The 20,735-nt window shown below is 35.9% G+C and overlaps 1 protein-coding gene across 7 annotated transcripts in view; it reads left to right on the plus strand.

Annotated features, from left to right (window-relative positions):
• TRPS1 (transcriptional repressor GATA binding 1) overlaps window positions 1-20,735 on the plus strand; it is a 254,455-nt gene that overhangs the window by 73,917 nt on the left and 159,803 nt on the right. For all 7 annotated transcript variants that reach the window (XM_019642129.1, XM_019642126.1, XM_019642123.1 and 4 more), the window contains one exon: window positions 4,092-4,695. In XM_019642129.1, coding sequence (XP_019497674.1) covers window positions 4,092-4,695 — 604 coding nt within the window. The remainder of the gene's footprint in view (window positions 1-4,091; window positions 4,696-20,735) is intronic.

Here is a 20,735-nt window from a genome sequence, read left to right on the forward strand (position 1 = left end):
AAATGCGTTTTCCTTTTCAACGTAACACCTGGTTCTCACCAAAAACCTAACCTCTGCCTTTGCTGCTTCCTTTTTGTTTTGCACCCAATCCCCACTGTTCTTTGCATTTTGACAGTTCTTCGGCATCTATATCACGGAAGGTTTTGCCTACATCGGTTGGATCAAGAGCTCCTCTGTGGGGCAGATCAGAACAGCACTTGCTGAGACCTGTAAAGACTCAGGGAGTTGTTCACTAGGACAGGAACTTGAATCTAGAAAACCTAGAAGCCCAGACACTGTGTCTCAGAGTATATAATACTTGTGATGAATTCATTGTCTGGGCAGGGGCCCAGGGCCTTGTGTGTTTAGGAGGAAGTACCAGTAAATAATGGGCAAGGGTTGGTTGCGATTATTTTTATTTGGTGAAGGGGCGGAATGGCTCAGGATCTTTCAAGATAGCACGATAAGTAAATATTGAAGGCACATAATCTTGATTACTTACCTATATTACTAGATATATTATGGCTCTAAGCCACCTTAACAACATGCTCACAAGACATCCCCAACACCCCAGGCTTTAATAAAATATTAAAGGTAGTGCCCTTCCTATCTTTGTTACTTAGAACCTTAAGATTCTGGGTGTTACTGCTCTTAATGAAAAGAGAGTCAAGCTTCACAATTAAGCAGTAAACTGTTGAACTGCTCTATCTTCAAGGCCATTGAACATGACGAGGTGAAGCAGAAAAACATAGAATATATTCTACCTGGCAATGTCTTAAAGGAAAGGATCTTCTAGGAAATGAACTTGGTTTTAAAAATGGTGTCTGGCATAGTTAAGGTCCCTGGGGGATGGAAAATAATGATACCAGAACACCAGTTTGTAAATTTAAATTCCTTTGCACAAAAAGTGCAGAATGCATATTTACACTGTAGAGAGGGGTTTCATGTAAGTTTTGGATTCATACTGGTGTTAAAACCAAATTTCAGCCGAGTAAATGGGAAGATCTGATTGTCTTCAATGAAGCAATTCATCCATCAGGCAGCCTCCCATCTAGCAATTAGAAGGACGCTGCAAGTTGTTGTACAAATGGAAGGTTTTTATTGGAGGAAGGGTGGAGCAACTGGTTAACCCTTACGTGCTTACTTACTTACTTACTTACTTACTTACTATGAGTGTTATTTACTTTATTTTCACAAGAACCCTAGGTTGAGTCACTATTTTCATTTTTCACATGAGGAAATTGAGGCAGGTTCTGTCAAGTATTCAGAGTCACATATATGGTAAAATACAGAGCCATGTTTGAAAATCAGGCTTTCTGGTTCTAGAGTCTTTACTTTTTAAGTGGAATAAATAACTCCTCCCATAAGAACAGTGAGTCTGCTGTCTTAAAATAATTTTGTCCCATGGTGCTCTAGAATCTTGTAATTTCTTCTCTTTTATGTTGATACTTTCTCCTTCTTGTGGCCTTAAGAATAATAATAATAAATCACCTTTCTTTCATGAAATAGCATGTGAGTCTATGGAAATTTTGTACCAGAGCCACCAGTTTTGGTAGAAGTACCAGGGGCGATTTATAGTCTTAATTTACAGGCAGGGATCCCATCCCAGTTTCCAAGCAGAGATCCCACCATGTCAGGGAAACTTTAAACTTGCTGGCATAGGGGGAAGTAAACTCATTGGAACTGTCAGGAGGTGAAGGTCCCATCCGAGCTTGCCAATATGCTTCCTAAATTCATTTGTTTATTTTTAATTTTCATGACTCAGTAGATTATGTGGTATATCTTCAGTAGGGTATTTCCTGGTATGTAGTGAACTTTCAACCAGTCTGAGAAATCCTTGTGTCTGCACGATTGAGCTTCACCAACCTATCAATTTTTTGGTATCATTTTGAGTTTAGGAGTTTATCTCCCATTGCATCAGACTTGAATGTAGTTCTGGTAAGAAGGTTCTTTGGATGAGGTTCCCAGAGTTGTGTATCCTGGATTTTCGGTCTTGTCTGTTGTCCTTCGTGATCTTAATCCTGTTTTTGAACATTGGTGGCAAGATTCTTACTCTTGGTTACAGACATCCTTTCCTTAAGGGTTAGGCTTCTTTTACTTGAGAAAATTAATTTTAGTGTTGTATTTTTATGGTCAGTTCATCATCAAAAAATCGGTTTTATTTATTATTTGTTTTATCTCTATGACTTAAACAATGAAGAAAAGTAGGAGAAAAGATTGAAAACAGTATTCCCTAAAGAGTTACATATCCATATTTATCCAACCAATATAAGTTCATAATGAAATAAGATAATTGTGATAACATTAAGTACTCTCCACAGATATTTGTTGAGATTTTGTTACATGTCATAATAATTTTGAATTTTGATTCCACAAATAGGAACATTGTTTTGGATTTTCAGCCATCAGATGGGAATGAAGTTATTCGATAGAGTAACTATTGCAGTCCCAAAGTTATTAAAACATACATTTAACCATGCTACTCCTTTTCTTATAATTTTTCAAATGCTTCCCTTAACCTTTGAACATATCCACCTCCTTACCATGGTCTACAAAGCTCTAGGTGTCCCTTCCAGCTTATTGATGGATAGATAGGCTTCTTTTTATTTATTCCTCTACAGTAGCAGTGGCCTCTTTTCAGTATCTCAGACGTGCTAGAATGTGCTTCCTTTCCCCTCCTTTGTCCTCCTACAAGAAGAGCTAATTTTCATCCTTTGGTTTTATACATCTCCCCCAGAAAGTCCTCCCTGACTTCCTTAAACAGCCCTTCCCCCATTATCATCTTATCCACTTAATTCATAGCACATATCGCTCTTGGTACTTACATATTTTAGTCTGATGTGAAATTGTCATTCCCGATTAGACTAAAACACCAGGTGAACAGGGAGTGTGGGTCTTTTATTCAACAATATGTACCCAGTACCTGGCAAAGTAATATTGTGATGATTATCTTCAATTATATTGGGTTGTCAGAAAAGTCATGATGCATTTTTGCAACGGAAAGCATAGAAAAAATAATGTCATGACTTTTCCGACAACCCAATATATGAGTACATATTTTGCACTGGCTTTAACTGTATTTTGTTACTTTAAGTTGGTAACTCCTAACGTAGCATATCAGTGGAGCAAGTGTTCCACATGGTATGAATTTAGAGAGCCATAAAAGGCTTCTAATTAAAGCAAGTATGCCTCATTCCAAATCATTTTGTGTACCTTTCCGGCATGCCTTTTAGGACACAGTGCCCCTGTTCTTTGTTAATCAAACATTTGTCCTATTTTAACAGTTGCCATTCTGTCTTTAACAGCAGAAGATTCTATGAAATTCAACAATAAGATCTTGTTCTCTGCCTTTTAAAAGAAAACCCATCCACATAAACGCAGATTCACACAAACTCTTTTAATGAATTTACCTGTACGGCATCTCATGCTTCTTGACACCTAATAGGCATTCAATTTGTTGAATGTTCATAAGTTCTTACAGGTAGAACTTGTTTAGAAAATCTTGAGCTTCTAATACATCTTACGTACTAGATTATGTAGATAGGTCAACCATGTTTCATTGACTAATTGGATTGAATCTTATGATAGAAAAGAACATTGTGATCAGGTAGTATATATGTTAATATACATAAAAGCTGTATGAAGCACTTCAGCATCAGAAATATCACTATATATTTATAGTGAAAGAAACTCCATTCAGTTTAAATAAACAAAAAGTGAAAAGTTGATGAAAATGGCTGTGAACACATATGAATTATCTACTTAAATAATACAGAATCGATTATTACCCAGTGAGGATGAACTGCGTGGTGCAGGTCCTTCAATAAGAAACCAACACGTTTGAAATGTGAATTGTCTAGAGGGTGTGCCCACAAGTGTGTATGAGTGTGTGTATACCTGTTATTGCTCATACAACAAAAGAGAATGCCACATTCTTTATGTAGAATGGAAATTGCCAGGTAATTCCACTGCAATGTCTGGATGTTGGGAAGAGATGGTATTTCGCTCTACCTATCACATTGGGTGAGATAGAATTCAGGTGCTTAAAGAGGATTCTTTTCAGAAGCCCTTCCGAATGCTCGAGTTCCCATGATTCTTTTCTTCTTCCCCAGGAGAGCACACAGCTGCTACAAATGCCGTCAGTGTAGTTTCACGGCTGCCGATACTCAGTCACTACTGGAGCACTTCAACACTGTTCATTGCCAGGAACAGGACATCACTACAGCCAATGGCGAAGAGGACGGGCAGGCCGTATCCACCATCAAGGAGGAGCCCAAAATGGACCTCAAGGTCTACAGTCTGCTCAACCCAGACTCTAAAATGGGAGAGCCAGTTGCCGAGAGCGTCGTGAAGAGGGAGAAGCTAGACGACAAGGATGGGCTCAAAGAGAAAGTGTGGACTGAGAGTTCAAGTGATGACCTTCGCAACATGACCTGGAGAGGGGCAGACATCCTGCGGGGCAGTCCATCCTACACTCAAGCCAGCCTGGGGCTGCTGACGCCTGTGACCGGCACCCAAGAGCAGACAAAGACTCTAAGGGACAGCCCCAACGTGGAAGCGGCCCACCTGGCGCGCCCTATTTATGGCTTGGCTGTGGAGACCAAGGCCTTCATGCCGGGGGTGCCAGCCGGCGGAGAGAAGTCTGGGACCCTGACCCAGCCATATGCCTCGTCCTCAGAAAGCAAGTCCAAGGACGAATCCCAGTCCCTGTTACGGGTAGGAAGGTTTAATTTTTAAATAATGCCTATATCTTAACACACATTCTCGACATGTAGTATCGTGTCTTACCAAGGGAAACAAAACGATGTGTTTCAGTCTGGGGTTTTATCCTTATAAGGACGAAGCAGCAGAAAGTAGCTCAAGTGTGTGTGTGTGTGTGTGTGTGTGTGTGTGTGTGTGTGTCCTGTACACATACTTGATACGGTGGCAGGCAGTCACTTGTTTGTCACTGCTCTTAGCTCAGATTGAATGTTGGTGAATCCTTCCTGGTGATTTTGGGAAGCAGTGAGGCCGCACTTGGAAAAGGGAGGTTCTCAGTCCCAGAAGGATGAACACCTGTTACATTAAAATAATGACTTTTAAATTTGAAGGTGGTGTGACACAGTGTATGGGGAATAGAGAAATGAGCAGAGGTTTAAGTCACTAAGGATGCTGAGCCCTTCTTGAGATGTTAATACGGAAATGTAGTGGTTCTTTTTTAAAACTCCCAGTATAATTATGTACAAGTGGCAATGCTTGTTATTATTTAGTTGCCAAGAAGGGAAAAATGAGATAGACCTAAGTGAATGGTGTGAAAGGCGTCTGAAGAGAACCGTGCGTTTTACATATTATCGGGCTTTTTTAGAAAGAAAGACATAGTCCCACGTGGAAAAACAAAACAAAACCTCTGCATAAGATAAGGGCCTCAATCCCTCTCTCCATGCTGTGTCGATTCAGCAATTGTCAAGAAATATTTTAGACTTTGAACAGTCATGAGCTTTCAATAAATGATGCTCATGTTTTGCCTAAGGCATCACCCCTTCAACATTTCACCTCGGCTCTTTAGGAAGTGTTGAGCTTCTGGGTGATTTCGAAGCTTTGTTCTAGCATCTAAAGTAGGATCAGAAACCGGCTAACCATAACAAAAGAGCCGGTTAGGAAATCAAGGTCAGCCAGCTGGGTGCTTTGACCTGCAAGTGAGAGGCCACTAGTTCTCTCTGGGTGTATTCTGGGGAGAAAAATTGCTCCTTCCGCTGTCTGCTTGGCTACCCAGATCTCATTTCCTGCTGATTCTTTCAAGCCTATCTGTGCTGCTCAGGTATTCTGCAGTGGAGTTAAGAAACACCCCTTAGAGGTGCACTGTTAATTATAAAAGCTGTTCCCTTTCCTGGCTGCACTCCGGCCCTGGAGCTGAGAAGGGTTTCAATGCAGAAGAGATGAGGTCCCCTGTACCCTGAGACAAAAAAATCCTGCAGCGACAGGGAAGTAATATAAGTAACTTTGGAAAGAAGAGAAATAGTTCCTGTGCCCTTCAAGAGGGTGTTCAATTCAGGGAACTTCTTTCAGATACATACATACATATATATATATAGAGAGAGAGAGAGAGAGAGAGAGAGAGAGAGAGAGAGAGAGAGAGAGACAGACAGACAGAGCGCGCGCTGTGTTTTTATAATTGTAAATGCTGGTTATTCTTTAGCATGTCTGGACTCTTCTGGTCTCAAGTGGGTCTGGTTATAATCAGGCAGGAATGACTTGTCCTAGGTATTTAAATGTTCATATTGCATCTTGAGTGCATGGTGTAAATGGGTACCTTACATCTGTCACTAGAGCTCCCTACCTTTCACGCCCCCCCAAACTTAAAATTGTTTCCATCTGTGACATCTTCACTGGACACCAAATTGTTTGACTCTTTTACACTGTTCCTGGAATATTACTTTTTCTGCCACCATTTATATATACTAAGACTTTGGAGTGACAAATAGTTTATTAGGCAGTGAAGTCTAAAAACTTAGTGTGACAGTTAACATTTTTCAAGCAAGCTGAGGATGATAATACTTTTCTAAAAAGTTGTTTTTTTTGTTAAATTTCTCCACTTCCTTAATTCCCTGACTTCAAGTTTCTGTTGCATCATTTCAACTGTCTTTTCAGTTCCTCCACATTAGCTGCTGAAGTAGTAAATCTTCAGCAGGAGAGTACTTAACCATGTTCTACAATGAATAATACAATTCCTAACCGTATGATTTGTGATCCTTGGACATCATCTAGTAAATTCCGAGAGCTGACAAAATTTTTAAAAGTCTATGAATGTGTGTGTGTGTGTGTGTGTGTGTGTGTGTATACAGAGAGTGCCAAAAAAATGTATACGTGTTTTCAGAAAGGAAAAAAACTGTATTAAAATTGTAATAATATATACCGATAACAAAAAATGAATACAAGTCATGTGTATGCATTTTTTTGCCACCCCCGGGGTGTGTGTGTGTGTGTGTGTGTGTGTGTGTGTGTGTGTGTGTGCATACCCATATATATGGAGTCAAATCCTTTTTCTGTGTTTTTAGTAAAATTTGAATCTTTAAAATTTACATTTTCATTGTATTTGAATAATGCTTTTGGAAATCACCAATTTTATTGGGTATTTGGAAAGGGAAGTATAGCTGATTTAATTTATTGGGGAATATTTAATGTATTAAATTAGAAAAAATGAATGTACACATATCTTAGCTGATCAGCTCTTTAAGACATCTAAGAGAGTTAAGAAGCAGAGCCCATTCTGATGGTGAATTTGACAGAAATTTGACTGGTGGTAGAAATTGGAAGTACTCAGTTACCATAGCAAATACATACTTCTCAGTTCTCTTCTCTGCCATCAGTCAGGGAAAACCCAGCAGAATATCACCGTCATATTTACTAAAGGCAAAAACAGTGTACTTTAATTTTGTAATTATAGAGGTTTAGATAGTGGTGGTGTCCTGTAAAAATTTATAAGTACACAATTTAAATATGCAAATATAATTTACATGTTTTGAATGAAAGTACAGTGGTCTGTATAAATATATACCTATAGAATATAATATTCATATTTGAGTGTAAATAGTAGAATAGAACTTGAAATTACCTAGGTGTTTGGCATGTTTATTTAGAAGCAATTTAAGAAATGAAAAACAGGTTTTAAAAGTAATTTTTAATTAAATAGTGCATACAGTGCAGAATTAATAAAACACATATTTGTAAATACATTTGTACATATAGTTTTTAATACTAACAGTAAAAAGTTGACTATTACCTATAATTACTCTAGAGAGTGATATCAAGAATTACTATGGAAAATTTTCCAGCAGAAAATATTAATTTAAAATATTTTAACATTGCTGGTAAATAATGGAAACATTTTTAAAGACTAAGCTGAATAGTTAGAGTCATGTGACAAAGAACATAATTATATTTTCAGAATATTGGTCTTTTATATACATGTTTTTAAACTGGTTTTAGTTATGAAATTTTGCTGTAATCAAAAGTGAGGAAGGAAATATGAGAATCACAGAGAAGAGCTAAAGTTTCAAAATATTCTCAGGTTTTTTTTTTTGTTTCTTTTTGGCATAGATCAGTGTTTGGGTTTTAGTTTTGTGTTTAGTAATCAATTATTTATGTATATTTTCATTTAGTGAATGTCTTCATACTTTTTCCTTGTTACTAGTATGGAATTGATCTCATTATAAAAAAGTTTAAATTGTGGTGTATGTGATCTGTGTTGCCCATTGTGCTTTGAGTGGCAGGGGACACATTAACATAAGCTTTATCTCCTGATTTGCTTTATGAAAATTGGTTTTTTGCTGTGTATTAATTACACAATATTTTTTTTAAAAGATTTTTATTGGGGAATTGGGGGGATGGGAACAGTGCTGGGGGATTGGGGAAGGAGAACAGACAAGTTGCTGTCGTTTTGTTCTTCAATCTAGTTGTGGAGGACGTTGCTTCACTTGCCCAAGTTGGCACCATCATTATGCTCTTCCCTGGAGAGGCAGATCAGTCGCCGGCTTCTGGACGGCCGCTCACTGCGGCTGCTGGCCGCTCACGCTGGCTGCTGGCTACACACGGTAGCCCATGGCAATCCACTGCCACAGGGGCTGCAGCCTATGCCGTGGCCAGCGACTCACGGCAGCCCAGCTCCAGGTTGAGCTGTTGTTCAGCATCTTAGCTGTGGAGGGCAGTGTTCACTGGCCCTCATATGTGGGATCCGAACCGGGGCCCTCTGGCATCCCAAGCGAGTTCTTAACCATCGCGCCACTCGGCCGGCCCAATTACACAATATTTTTAATAATTTTTTTTTCTTTCGTGAGTAGGAAGAAATATGTAAAAAGCCTTTAGACTCTGCTAGAAATAGCCCACGTCTATATGAAAACTGTAACTGTTACGCTTTTAAAACTTCTAAAGTAGATCTTATAAAACCTGAAGAAGATCCTGGAAATGTTTTGAAATGCAGTGTGTCTATTTAAACTTAAAATTTGGCTCTGTGAAGAGGTTAACATATTTAATATTGCCTGTGCTAAAACCAAAACTTAATTGGTTTTATATATTCCAATAGATGTTTCTTTCTCATTTTAACCTAAACAGTGTAGTGTAGTCAGAACTCAGTACAGTTGTGTGTCCTATGTTTGACCAGTTTCTTCTATAATGTATATTCACACAAAGGTATTTATTTTTTTCTTTCATAGGTAGATTCTTGTGCAGATGCAATTGTATTCATCTTATTATTTTCTGGATAAGAAATTCTCGATTTTCTTCTTGTAATTGACTTTTTAGATTGAGGTTTCTAACACAGAAAACTTTGTCTTTTAACTGATAACCCCACTGATAGGAGCAAAACATTTGCCAATATATTTCACAAAGATTTTGCCTGTATCAAATGCATTTTTTGTTTGTTAACGAATCTCAGAAGTAAAATTAAGAGTAGTTGGTAAATCTGTCGTTTATGGTGGCTTATGGCAAATAACATTAAGGTAAACTTCCCCATGTCATTTGTCAGAGCAGAAAGAATCATAGGCTCTGATTCTTCCACAGGTTCAAACACCATCGTTATAAGCCCACTTTCTTCATGTATCTAGGTGAAAAATAAATCTTTTTGAGACTAATTTTAGTTCCCAGTGTAAATTTATGTAGGCAATTTGTCCGTTTTAAGATACACTCTTTCACTGCTTGGTTTTGGCAGAGATGTTCAGCCATGGGCTGTGGGAGTTGACTTCCAAGTTTAGCCACTAGACTATCAAAGGAAGGGCCTCCAAGAATCTCCGTTCATCTCTCTCTCAGAGGGGATCATATGCCTGCCGTCCTCACAGGAGTGCTGTGCAGCTTAGTTAATTAATGTTTGTCGGGCCATTTGAGATCGTCAGATGCAGGGTTCTAGATAAGTGCAAAGTAGTATGATTATTTGTTCATTTTGTAAATGTGATACCCAGACAGTACAAAGCAGATGTTATTTCCCCTTTCTTTAGCGGCGTTAAATTTATAGTTTAAAGATTGTTGATACCGGACAGTCTATTGAGATGCAAAAATGTTCTTTTGGGGACAGTCCATTGGCAGCCAAACAGACGTTCAAACAAGCGACAGCGTTGAATGCCTTTACAACCACTGACAGAAGATCTCAGGAACTTTTTTTTAACGAAAGATGGTCTCAAGTGAAAAGGCTGATATTTATTGTTTTGCTTCATGTTTAATGAAAATAAAAGCAGTCTTTCAGTTATCATATAGGTGGTATTGACTTATTATCAAGTTTGTGTATGTAACTGTTTTCCTCACCCCATTTAATTTTTTTATATCTGTATATATCAAATACCAAAGAGAACAGACTATTTCAGGAAGCACGGGCAGTATACATCTTACTAATCATTGCTTATGAAACAGTAGTTTTTAGGCCATGTTGATAAACGTTTCTCTTTAGGTAGCCGTTGATATTTGATTTGCTCAAGAATAAAATATTAAAAACCATTTACTATAGCCAGAGTTTAACAATCCTTCTACATCTTTGTGCCTCTGCCCTACATAGAAACATTTCTGTTGTCACCTATTAGAAAAGGGTATGACTTAAATTCAAATATATTATAGATTTACTCTTAAAAATACAATCCATTCGTTGAAATAGTTATGTGTAATAATGAACTGGACCATTTTGTTTTCATTAAATAAAATCTCACTAGCTTGTTTTTTTTCTTTATTGGTTATTCATTTTTTACATTGGCATACCATTTTTGGAAGTAGATCACGACTAAAACCAATTTGATACCTATATGTTTGGTTTCATTGGTTTGACTAATAGGATTTGCTGTTATTCTCATTTCTTTTTTATAAGTCAGCTCCATTGGCCCCAGTATTTCTGAAAAGCACTTTTTTTCCCCCTTTTTTTGTAACCGAGGCCTTTTGTGAAATCTGGCACAGTTCTGCTGGCCCAGGTTTCCAAGGCAGGGGAAGCAGATGTATCTTTGAATGAATTGGGCTGTAAGTTTGTAGTCACTGTGAAATGGTATCCCTCAGCACAGTATCTGTTAATTATTTCCTGTATAACTATCTTTTACTTGGCTTCCTTTTTTCACAGACTGTGTAAGTCAGGAGATAACAGGGCCCCAAAAGCAACCCATTGTTGAGCGGTCTTAGATGTTGGAAGGGCAGAGTGTATAGAAGGTGGTCTAAGTTTTAGTAGCATAGATAGAGAATCATTCAAAAGTGTGTCAGCCATGAGCTACACAGCCTTGATGTGAATCTAGTCTTTTTCTGGCAAAGTCCAGTCTGATGGATGCATTTAACAGAACTGTTAATTGCCTAAAATGCCAAGCACGTTTTTTAACTTGGATTTTTGTGTGTTTTGTTATTTGCTCCTACCAGAGAAGTAACTGCTTATTCCATTGCCATATTCTTTTAATCTCCCTTCCCTTTGAATCTGTTAGAGAAATTTCATTAAGTATTCATAGACAAGGACACTGGTGACTAAAATGGTCTACCAGTTAACTCCAGGAAGCTTGGCAATCAGGATATGGCTGTACTTAGTTAGGCTATGAGTTCAAGGAGATGCACATAGTTTCTGTGGATTTTAAAGAACCTCCTTCATTTTGGAGAAGCAGCATTCTCATTTTATAGATGTTTATAATGAGATACAATTTACACATAAAATAGAAACTGGAATATGACTTTATTTTGGAAAAAGAAACCCACAGTACTTTCTCTTGTGGCCCATTTTCTTAGGTTGTTATCAGTGATTAAGAATAAAGCAAAAGGAGTCTTATTTTTGTAAGTACAAGTCATCTGTGATGGGATAAGTTGAATATTTGATATCGTTATTGTCAGAATGATCAAATAGCTCTCACACGTAATTTCACATGTTAACTTGCCTCTTACAAAATATAGTTTCTCAATTTAGGAGATTTAATTTTGGCATGTTAATTATGAAATGGATGAAACATTTTATAAGCCTGGAAATTTACCTACCTGTAACATCATGATTAATGAGAAAAAGCTAAGGATACGTACCTATATTTTTAAAAGGAAAACTACACTTATAATTTTACTAACATTTTTTTAAAAAGATGAGTAGGGATATGAGTCCAACTTTTATGAGAATTTGGATACAAATTGAAAGATTTTTAAAATAGATTTTGATAAAAAACAAGAGTGTGTTTGAAGAAAGTGGTTAGATCCACAACAGTGTGGTTTATTGAATTGCATTTGCTCGTGGTGTTACATTTTGTTTACAATTTGGTATTCAAGACTTACACCAAATCGTGAAGAAAAAAAAAAAGTCTTGGTAGACTAATGTCCCATAAAATAATCTGTTCTCAGCGAGTTCACTTTCTGAGTTTAACTGGTAATGAACTAGGCAGGAAAAGAATACCTATGCTGCCCAGTACCTTACTTAGCAGCTGTCCAATTTGAATCCTCAATGAGGAAGCTAAAGCCTGGTGAAAGGCTTTAGAACAATTACATTCAGATGCGTGAAAGCATTTAAAACTAAAGTATTTGGTTAAAATCGATGGATATTTGCAGTTGATTGCCAACTATAATTAATTGCCAGACATTTCAGTTTCTAGGATTAAGTTTACTGCCTTTCCATTAACTTCTTACTCGATGAACTCCTTTTATCCTCACTAAAACCCTTGGAGGCTGAAGCTGTTACTATCTTTTTTATTTAGATGAGGAACCTGAGGCAGAGAGATGAATTCACTTGTCTAAGGTCACACTGTTTCTGATGGCAGAGTTGCAATTCTAACACTGACCATTTCACTCCAAGAATTCGTGCTCTTAACCATTGTATGGACTCTGTTGACTCGCAATGATTTGTTAATAATTGCTTGGATGGCTTCTACAATTTCAGAATAGTTTGTTGTATCTAAACATATACTTTTTATGTGTTTTATGTACAAAACAGAAAAATCGCTTTTTGAAAAGTGTGCGAATGATACATGCTTATTGAAAAAGAGGTAGGTAATATAGAACATTGTACAGAAAATGAAAACCACTCATACATTCCAACCCACAAATATTTTTCTATTCATATTTTGGTGTCTAATTTCTTCTTTATATGTATGCAAATATATATTTTATTCAAGTATGGGATCATGTGCCTCACTCTTCTATAATCTTTTTTCATTTAACAGTATATTGTAGACATCTTTTCCCGTTAACAAATGTAACCCACAATGTTTGTTTGCCTCCACCATGAAAAATCTATATCATACTATAGTTAACAGATCCCCTATTGATGAACATTTAGGTGACTTCCAGTTCTTGGTTATAAAGAAACTTTGATGAACCTGATTTTATTTTATTTTATTTTATTGTTTTATCATTTCCTAAGGATAATTTCTTATAATGTAATTTCAGCTACTTAAATGAGAAAATTCATGACTGATAACAAATGGTGGTGTTCAGTGTCCAAGTACTGTCATCTAAAAGGGTCATTTTTAAGATACAAATTAATTGTCTCATAAATAATGTTGGAAGAATAATAATATCTTAGAAATGTTTAGTTAAGGATTAACTGTGAAACTATAAATTCACTTATTTAATGATGAATGCAGATAATGAAAGAAAAGTGATCATTTTTAAGAGCTATTTATAATCATGTATGTGGACTATAACAAATGCCCAGTAGTCCGGTATGTGGTATGATGTGCCTCCCTAATATTGTGTGTGCACCGTAGTTTATGTTGTAGAGCAATTTATTTTCAAGCAACACCCATTTTCCTAAGCAGAGTTGAGTCATGTGTCTTAAGTGAAAGCAATCAGCTCAGCTATGTTTGCCTTTTTTAGGGGAGACATTTCCCTTTTTCCTTGTTTTTATTTTGCCTCCATGGACGATGTTTTGCTAACCTTCACAATTTCTCAACCCAATTTTCAAGTTTTTACCTTTCTTGGATCTGTGTTAGATCTGGCGGGTAATGGTGTGTGGGCTTTGAGGGAGAATAAGAAAAAAAAAGGAACTCTTTTTTTTTTTAAATATGAAATTTAAGGATCTTTATTTTTATTTGTTGCTGAAATATTTATACTGGTTCCATTCGAAAGTATTTCCCTCTCATAGGATTTTTGAATGTCAGAATATTCTTTATTATAATAAAGTATTAAAAGGCCAGGGAGGGCCAGGGAAAGCATACTTTCTCAGTTAAGATGCATCTGTGCTTGTTATATGCTAGCAATACAGTCTCAGGCTTTTCTTAACCAATTAATAACATTTATGAAAACAGGTATGATGTCATTTATATATGCAAGTTTTATGTCAGGCTTTTATATATGGGAATCTAAAAACTTTCAAAGATAACATTTGAGAGCGTTATCCACTTTACTTAAAAATAATTATTCACTTTTAAAAACAAGAACTTAATATGAAACTTTTAAAATCTCTTTCCTGGTACATACATAAAAAAATGAAAACACTTTTATTTGCTTATAACTTTTTAGAAGCACATGTGTTTTGCAAAGCATGGGACAGTTGAAGCAATGTTGACTACATTTTAGGAGACACACATATTTGGTTTATCTAATTCTCCTTAATGTCAGGAGTTCACAACCTAAATTTTTTGAAACTCCTTCTACTTTCCTGATTTATATAACTAATTTAAAGAAAACTGAAGTGGATTGTCTAGATGGGCAGTCTGTGGTCTACAAATTAACTAGTAAATTTGCCTCTCAAAAATTTATGCTAAATATAATACAATTAATATAACTAATATAACATAATATGGTTTTATAAATCAAATCAAAATTCAGAACTAGCCTCAAATTCACAGGTGATTTATGTATTTCTGAAGACTTCGGAATAGATCCTAATTATTCTTGAGTAGCATGCCTAGCCCTTTGAGGTTACACTTGGGTTTGGAAGTGGGTGTGTTTCACCTTTAATAGGCTGTTTCTGGCTGTGATTCAGGCTTGACTGGATTTTATTTTCCAGTAAAATTATATTTCATGTTTTCTTTTACTCTACCCTTGTGATGTAGTGGAAAGAGTACTGGATTGGAGGAAAGAAGGCTTTATGTTCTAGACTCAGTTTGTGACTAACTAGTCGTGTGACCCTGGGTGAGTCACTGAATCCTTATGCACTATTTCCTTCTTTGGAAAATTATATATAGAGAAGTATACAACGGCCCACATCTCTTCAAAATTGCAAATTTTAAGGCCAAGTCAGTTTTCTATAAAATCTTAAACGTTTAGATCTGTGACTTAAAGATTCCTTAGGCAACTTTAAGACAAAAGCCTTCTATTTTAGACTTAGTGATGCTGGTGTCCAAAGAGATATTTGATGCACAAGTTCTTAAATCATATTTCCCTCTAATGGCTGAGAATCCATAAATTGTAAACAACTGTCACAATAGCCTCAAATCTTCAATAATTATATTCTTGGAGCTTATCTTATATGAGAAAGCTCATTGTTTGAAAATAACTTTGTTTCAAAGAATCATGCTGTTAAGGGGCTGCTTATGAATGATGATAAAGGGAAGTAGGCACAATGAGAAATGAAAGAATGCTGGTGAAAATATGGCAAGCTTCAAGTCTGTTTCCTCAGTTTCTTGGCATGGAGCAGTGATGCCTGTTTTGTTCACAGTCAGATGTTCAAATCAGAATTTTGGATGCAGAAACTAATTTTAGTAGGTGGGGTGCAAATTTCTTATGAGTCCATGAATAGACTTTAATCCCAGCTGTTTCATTACAATTATAAAAATAAAATTGGCTGTGAATCATTCAAACTCTATTTAATGGATGTGAATAATTCACTTTCATCCCACTGAATCTTAAAACTATAAACCTATCGAGATTCTTTATGTTCCTTCAGAGTTCATATCTCATTATTCATATGTGAAGTATTTGTAGCATGGGTGGTCATGCTGAAAATGATCATATTTCCACACAGCTCCTGTGGATTTCAAAGGAGGTGGCCTCTAGGCTAAGGCTGGGGATGAAATGGATGGAGAAAGAAATTGGGAAGAATCTACATAAAGAGAAAAGGATGTCAAAGTAGCATTTCTTGGCATTTTCTTTCTCATTAAAATATATATGTTTGTTGTAGACATTTTAGAAAGTATAAATAAGCAAAAAGAAGAAAATGACAACTCAGCACTTTAATGTATCCTTTTCTAGTTTCTCTCTTTCTCTCTCTCTCACACACACACACACTCACACACACACACACACACACAAACACAAATATAGATTTGTATGTTTATGATTAAATAGCCTTCAGTTTCACTTTATGACAAATTGTAAACATTTTCTCATAATAGTGTATATTCTGCATTATCACATTCATTGACTTCAGCAAGACGAGCAAACATTTCTAATACATTTTAACTTGGTAAATGAATGATGTCTTGCAATACAAGTAGTTTGTTTCCAGAACAAATTATGCTCGCAAACCAAGGTATTACTGTATTTCATTGTACATTTTAATAGTTGTACTAGAAAAGATAGGTTATTGATTCCTTGTTGTTGGACATTTAAGCTATTTCAGATGTTTGCTATTTAAATAGTGCGGCATTGAATGTCCTTGTATAATAGCTGAATAATTGTATCATGCTTGCAATTTTAAGTTGTTAGAATTGGTTTCCCTATAATTGAGTTTCTGTATGGGATTACACAGTAGTGGAGTTGATTGGCAAGTACAGGTCACTTTACCAGGCTATGTGCATATACTCTTGCAAAACAGGAAAACAGTGTCATTTCTGTGCTTTCATTAGTTAGAATTGCCTCACAGTGGTAGCTAAGAAATAGAAACCCTAACATTTTCTTTAAACATTATTATAGGGGAAAAAGGTAATATGATGATTTGAATAAGGTGAATTTCTGAAGCACCAACAAAGAATCACTCAGGTATCTATTTAACTTTCACTGTCATGGTGACTAAGGAATCTTTTAACTATAAAAGTGAAATAGCTATTTAAATAATATAATGCATTGGAATGAGTCTTAAAGGTAAATATATATTTAATATATAAAGGGATTTAGCCATCTCCAAAAAGATTCTTAAAGTTAATATGTTTTGGTAATCACTTAAAGTTGATGCCAACAACTACTCTGTGAAGCATTTGGCACACAAATTCTATTTTAAAATATTTGAATTTGCTCAAGGTCATTTGCATAGATGATTGTAAGGTAAGAATGAAAATCAGACGTTAAAAACAAGTAGAAAACCATCCTAAATCCATTTTCTTTTTTTTTTCCCTAAGCATCTTACTGCTATATGCAAAGTTCTACAGACTAGTTGTAATTAACAGTTTATGAAATTTCAACAGAATACCCTTTTGTTTGGGGGGAGGGGTTGAATGCATATTTGGTTGTGTTTAAATTTAAATACGTTAATACTCATCTGAGTTCAGGATTTATTTTCAAAGAACCCAACATGCACAAAGCCAAACTAATCTAGATTCAGACTTAAATCCAAAGTAAAATATGACTTTGTAGAAACATCCCCTGATAGACTTGGTTTCTAACTTTTCATGTTGTACGATAAATAATTTAGCACCTAGTTTGTTTCAGGAACCATGAAAGCCCTATAAAGGGTATGGGTATGAGTAAATCAAGGTTCTTGCCATCAGCTAATACAGCGTCATCACGCATAGGTGTTCAGCCAGGTAGACAGACAGCTATAAGACAAAAAAGACTTCCATAAAACGGATAAGGAGCGAGGAGAGGTCTATGGGTGTTTATAGAAGAAGAGATCACATTCAGCTTAGTGACTGAAGACAGTTGTCATTAAGGGTTTTCTGAGTTGTTTTTTTTTTAAAAAGACTAGGCTTTCAGCAGGTGAATATGACTGCCTGGAGGGCAAGCTATGCAGAGAGGACCATGTGAGATTAACTTCCGGCATTTTTAGGATATAGGAATATTGGGTTGTTGGAAAAGTCATGATGTATTTTTTCTATGTTTTTCGTTGCAAAAATGCGTCCTGACTTTTCCGACAACCCAATAGAAAACCTTGATCAAAAGGTATGTGCAGTGTAGTTTGGGGAGCTAAGACTTGACATAAAGGTTAGGATAGTTTCCTTAAATGAGTACTGGAAAATTTTTATTTCAGAAGGACCTAGGGAACCATCACAGGATTTAGAGCCAAGGAAAAGTTGCTGAAACCTTTAATAAGGTTACTATTTCATTTTACATAGAATGGCTTGGATGGAGGTAGGTAGGTGGACAGATCTGGGATGAGGGGGAGTAATTAGTACGTTAATCCCTTAATTTATGAATGATAAAGTCTACACTAGAATTGTGAAAATGAGAAATGATTTCTGTAGATATGCTAAGTGGAGAATCTTCAAGAGTTAGCAAAGTTTGCATGTGTGAGTGACCATGAGGACGGAGGTTATGATGAATGAGGTTTTGAGTTTGGATGACTGGAGCTGTTATTAGGAGACTAATAACAGCTAACATTTGATAATCACTAATGGTGGACCAGGCTCTGTTCTCTATTTGTAGTAACTCATTTAATCTTTACAACAACCCCATGATATCTTTAACTCCATTTTACAGAGGAAGTAGAGCCTCAGAGATGTTAAGTCACTTGCCTAAAGTCACCCAGCTAGTAAGTTGCTGGGTGAAGCTAGGTCCATGTAGTCTGCTTCAAAGGCCACATTCTTTACTGTATTGCTTTTTTGATGAATGGTAGGCCATTAGCAGAACTCTGTAGAGTGAGCTGTTTTGTGAGTGTAAAATAAGGAAGCTAGTCTTATATCTACCAGGTGTGCAAGGCATTCAGATGAAAATACCTAATGGAGTGGCAAAAGGCATCTCCCATAGGGAACAGAGGAGTTGGAATGACTTTTAAGTTAATTGACAGTCATTTAATAATTGACTCTCTATTGAAGGTCTAGTTTGTGTAAAATATTCTGGGAGCAATATCAACATGGACAAGCTATGGACACCGATTCGTTTAAGTCATTTGCAAGCCAGAAGGGGAGCTAATGTTTTAGAAAAACGATTATAGTAGAAGAAAAGAAGTGTCAAGTGCCATGGAGTGAAACAAACAAAAAGCAGTATTTTATTTTATTTACGTTATTTTTAGAGGAGATGACCCTTTCTTTATTCAGCCAGTTAGGTAGGCTTCCTGAAAGAGGTTACTTATTAGTTGGTACTTGAAAAATGTTGGGGTTTGATAAATGGGGATGGATGAGGCGGGAAATGACTGGGGTGCGAGAACAAACAAAACAGAACTTGGGTGTTTGGGAAGCTGGAGCAACTGTCAATGTACTAAAGTCTAAAGAGATTCCAAGAAGAACATGAGCTTTGTTACTCCAGTTTAAAAAAAAAAATAGTATAGCCCCCCTCTTGAGTGAAACTTAACTATTTTGACATTTAAGAGATCAAATTTTAAGATCCTTTGTGTATGAGAAAATCTTTTAATTGATAGGATTCAGAAATTCAAAGAAACATGCATGCTTGAAGGGTCTTATTATTTATACGCTAAACCCAAAGGAAAGAGTAGGTTTTAGAGTTGGATATTAAATCAAAGCCTGAAATAAGAATTTAATAATTTTTTAATTAGTGTGAATAAGCTATGGAAAGTTATTTTAACATACAAATATGCGTTATATAAATATATGTATAGTACATATATGTAAATGACTCTTTTATTCAAGTATAAATTTAGAGTAATTCTATGTAGGGCCGTTACATAATACAATCAAACAAAATATAAATGAAAAATATTCTTGAGTGCCCATTTAAAAATGTATGCCTTATGTATTATACTAATTTGATTGCTTCATTAGATGTAAGAATTATTGCAGTTTTATGTATTGGTGTTCTGATTTATTCACTAATCATTTCTCTTAGGTTTAACCCATTGGCTCATTTTCATGTCCAATTTAATGTCTTATTTTTTCATTGAGAAGAAAGAGACATCCTTGCCTGCGATATGTCACCTGTTGTTTAATGGCTAAAACTGTTACATATCTTAATACTGCATTACATTAAGTCATTTTAAAAGCATTGCTTTCCCTTTTGTTTAAAATTCCTACAGTCCCTGGGATATGGGTAGGGGGTTAATGGAAGTCTTGATTAAAATCTTCTAAGCTTCAAGGCTTTCAGTTCTTGTAAACAATTTGGATCTGAGAGATAGGTTTATGTCTTTTTACTAGTCTATTTACTGATTTAAAGTTAAGAAAAATCATGTTTTGTTCTTTGGTTTTGTTGTAGTAAGTACAAATTAAAATGCATTTAAAAAAAAATTAACCACACACCATTGTGTGATGATCACAGAATTTATGACAGTTCTTTCAAAAATTCTGTGAAGACGCAGCACGATCATTTAAAAGTAATAGAGCTGTCTTCCATTACTGATTTTCCATTATTTGAAATAAGCTTTTTACATTTTATATGTAGACTACTTTTAAGTGGTTCTTTCCAAATTTGCAGGAGACCATGAACTCTGATCATGACATAATCAATCTCACTTGATTCATAATAGCTAACCAAACTATAGGTGGATAAAAGCTCTGAAATAGGTAACTTTTGAGGTTTATATTGGGACTGATGAGCTTGGATTCATTAGTTATCCATCTTTGGCCAGCCCGAACTGGACCTACCTTTCTAAGACTCGACATACTGACTGAACAATACTCAGGTTCAGTTAAAAGTCTTAGTTCTGTTTTTAATGAACCAGATGAGTTTCAAACATGGCAGTTTAGACTCCATGGGATTGAGTTGGCACCCCTGTAGTTTCCAGTCCTTATTTTAATGTATGGATCTCACTGCAATGTTGGGATTTTGTGGTTTTCCTCAGGCCTACAATTGAGATAATTGAGATCTATTGAGGT

Source organism: Hipposideros armiger, unplaced genomic scaffold (assembly GCF_001890085.2).
Source record: "Hipposideros armiger isolate ML-2016 unplaced genomic scaffold, ASM189008v1 scaffold_65, whole genome shotgun sequence".
Lineage (NCBI taxonomy): Eukaryota > Metazoa > Chordata > Mammalia > Chiroptera > Hipposideridae > Hipposideros > Hipposideros armiger.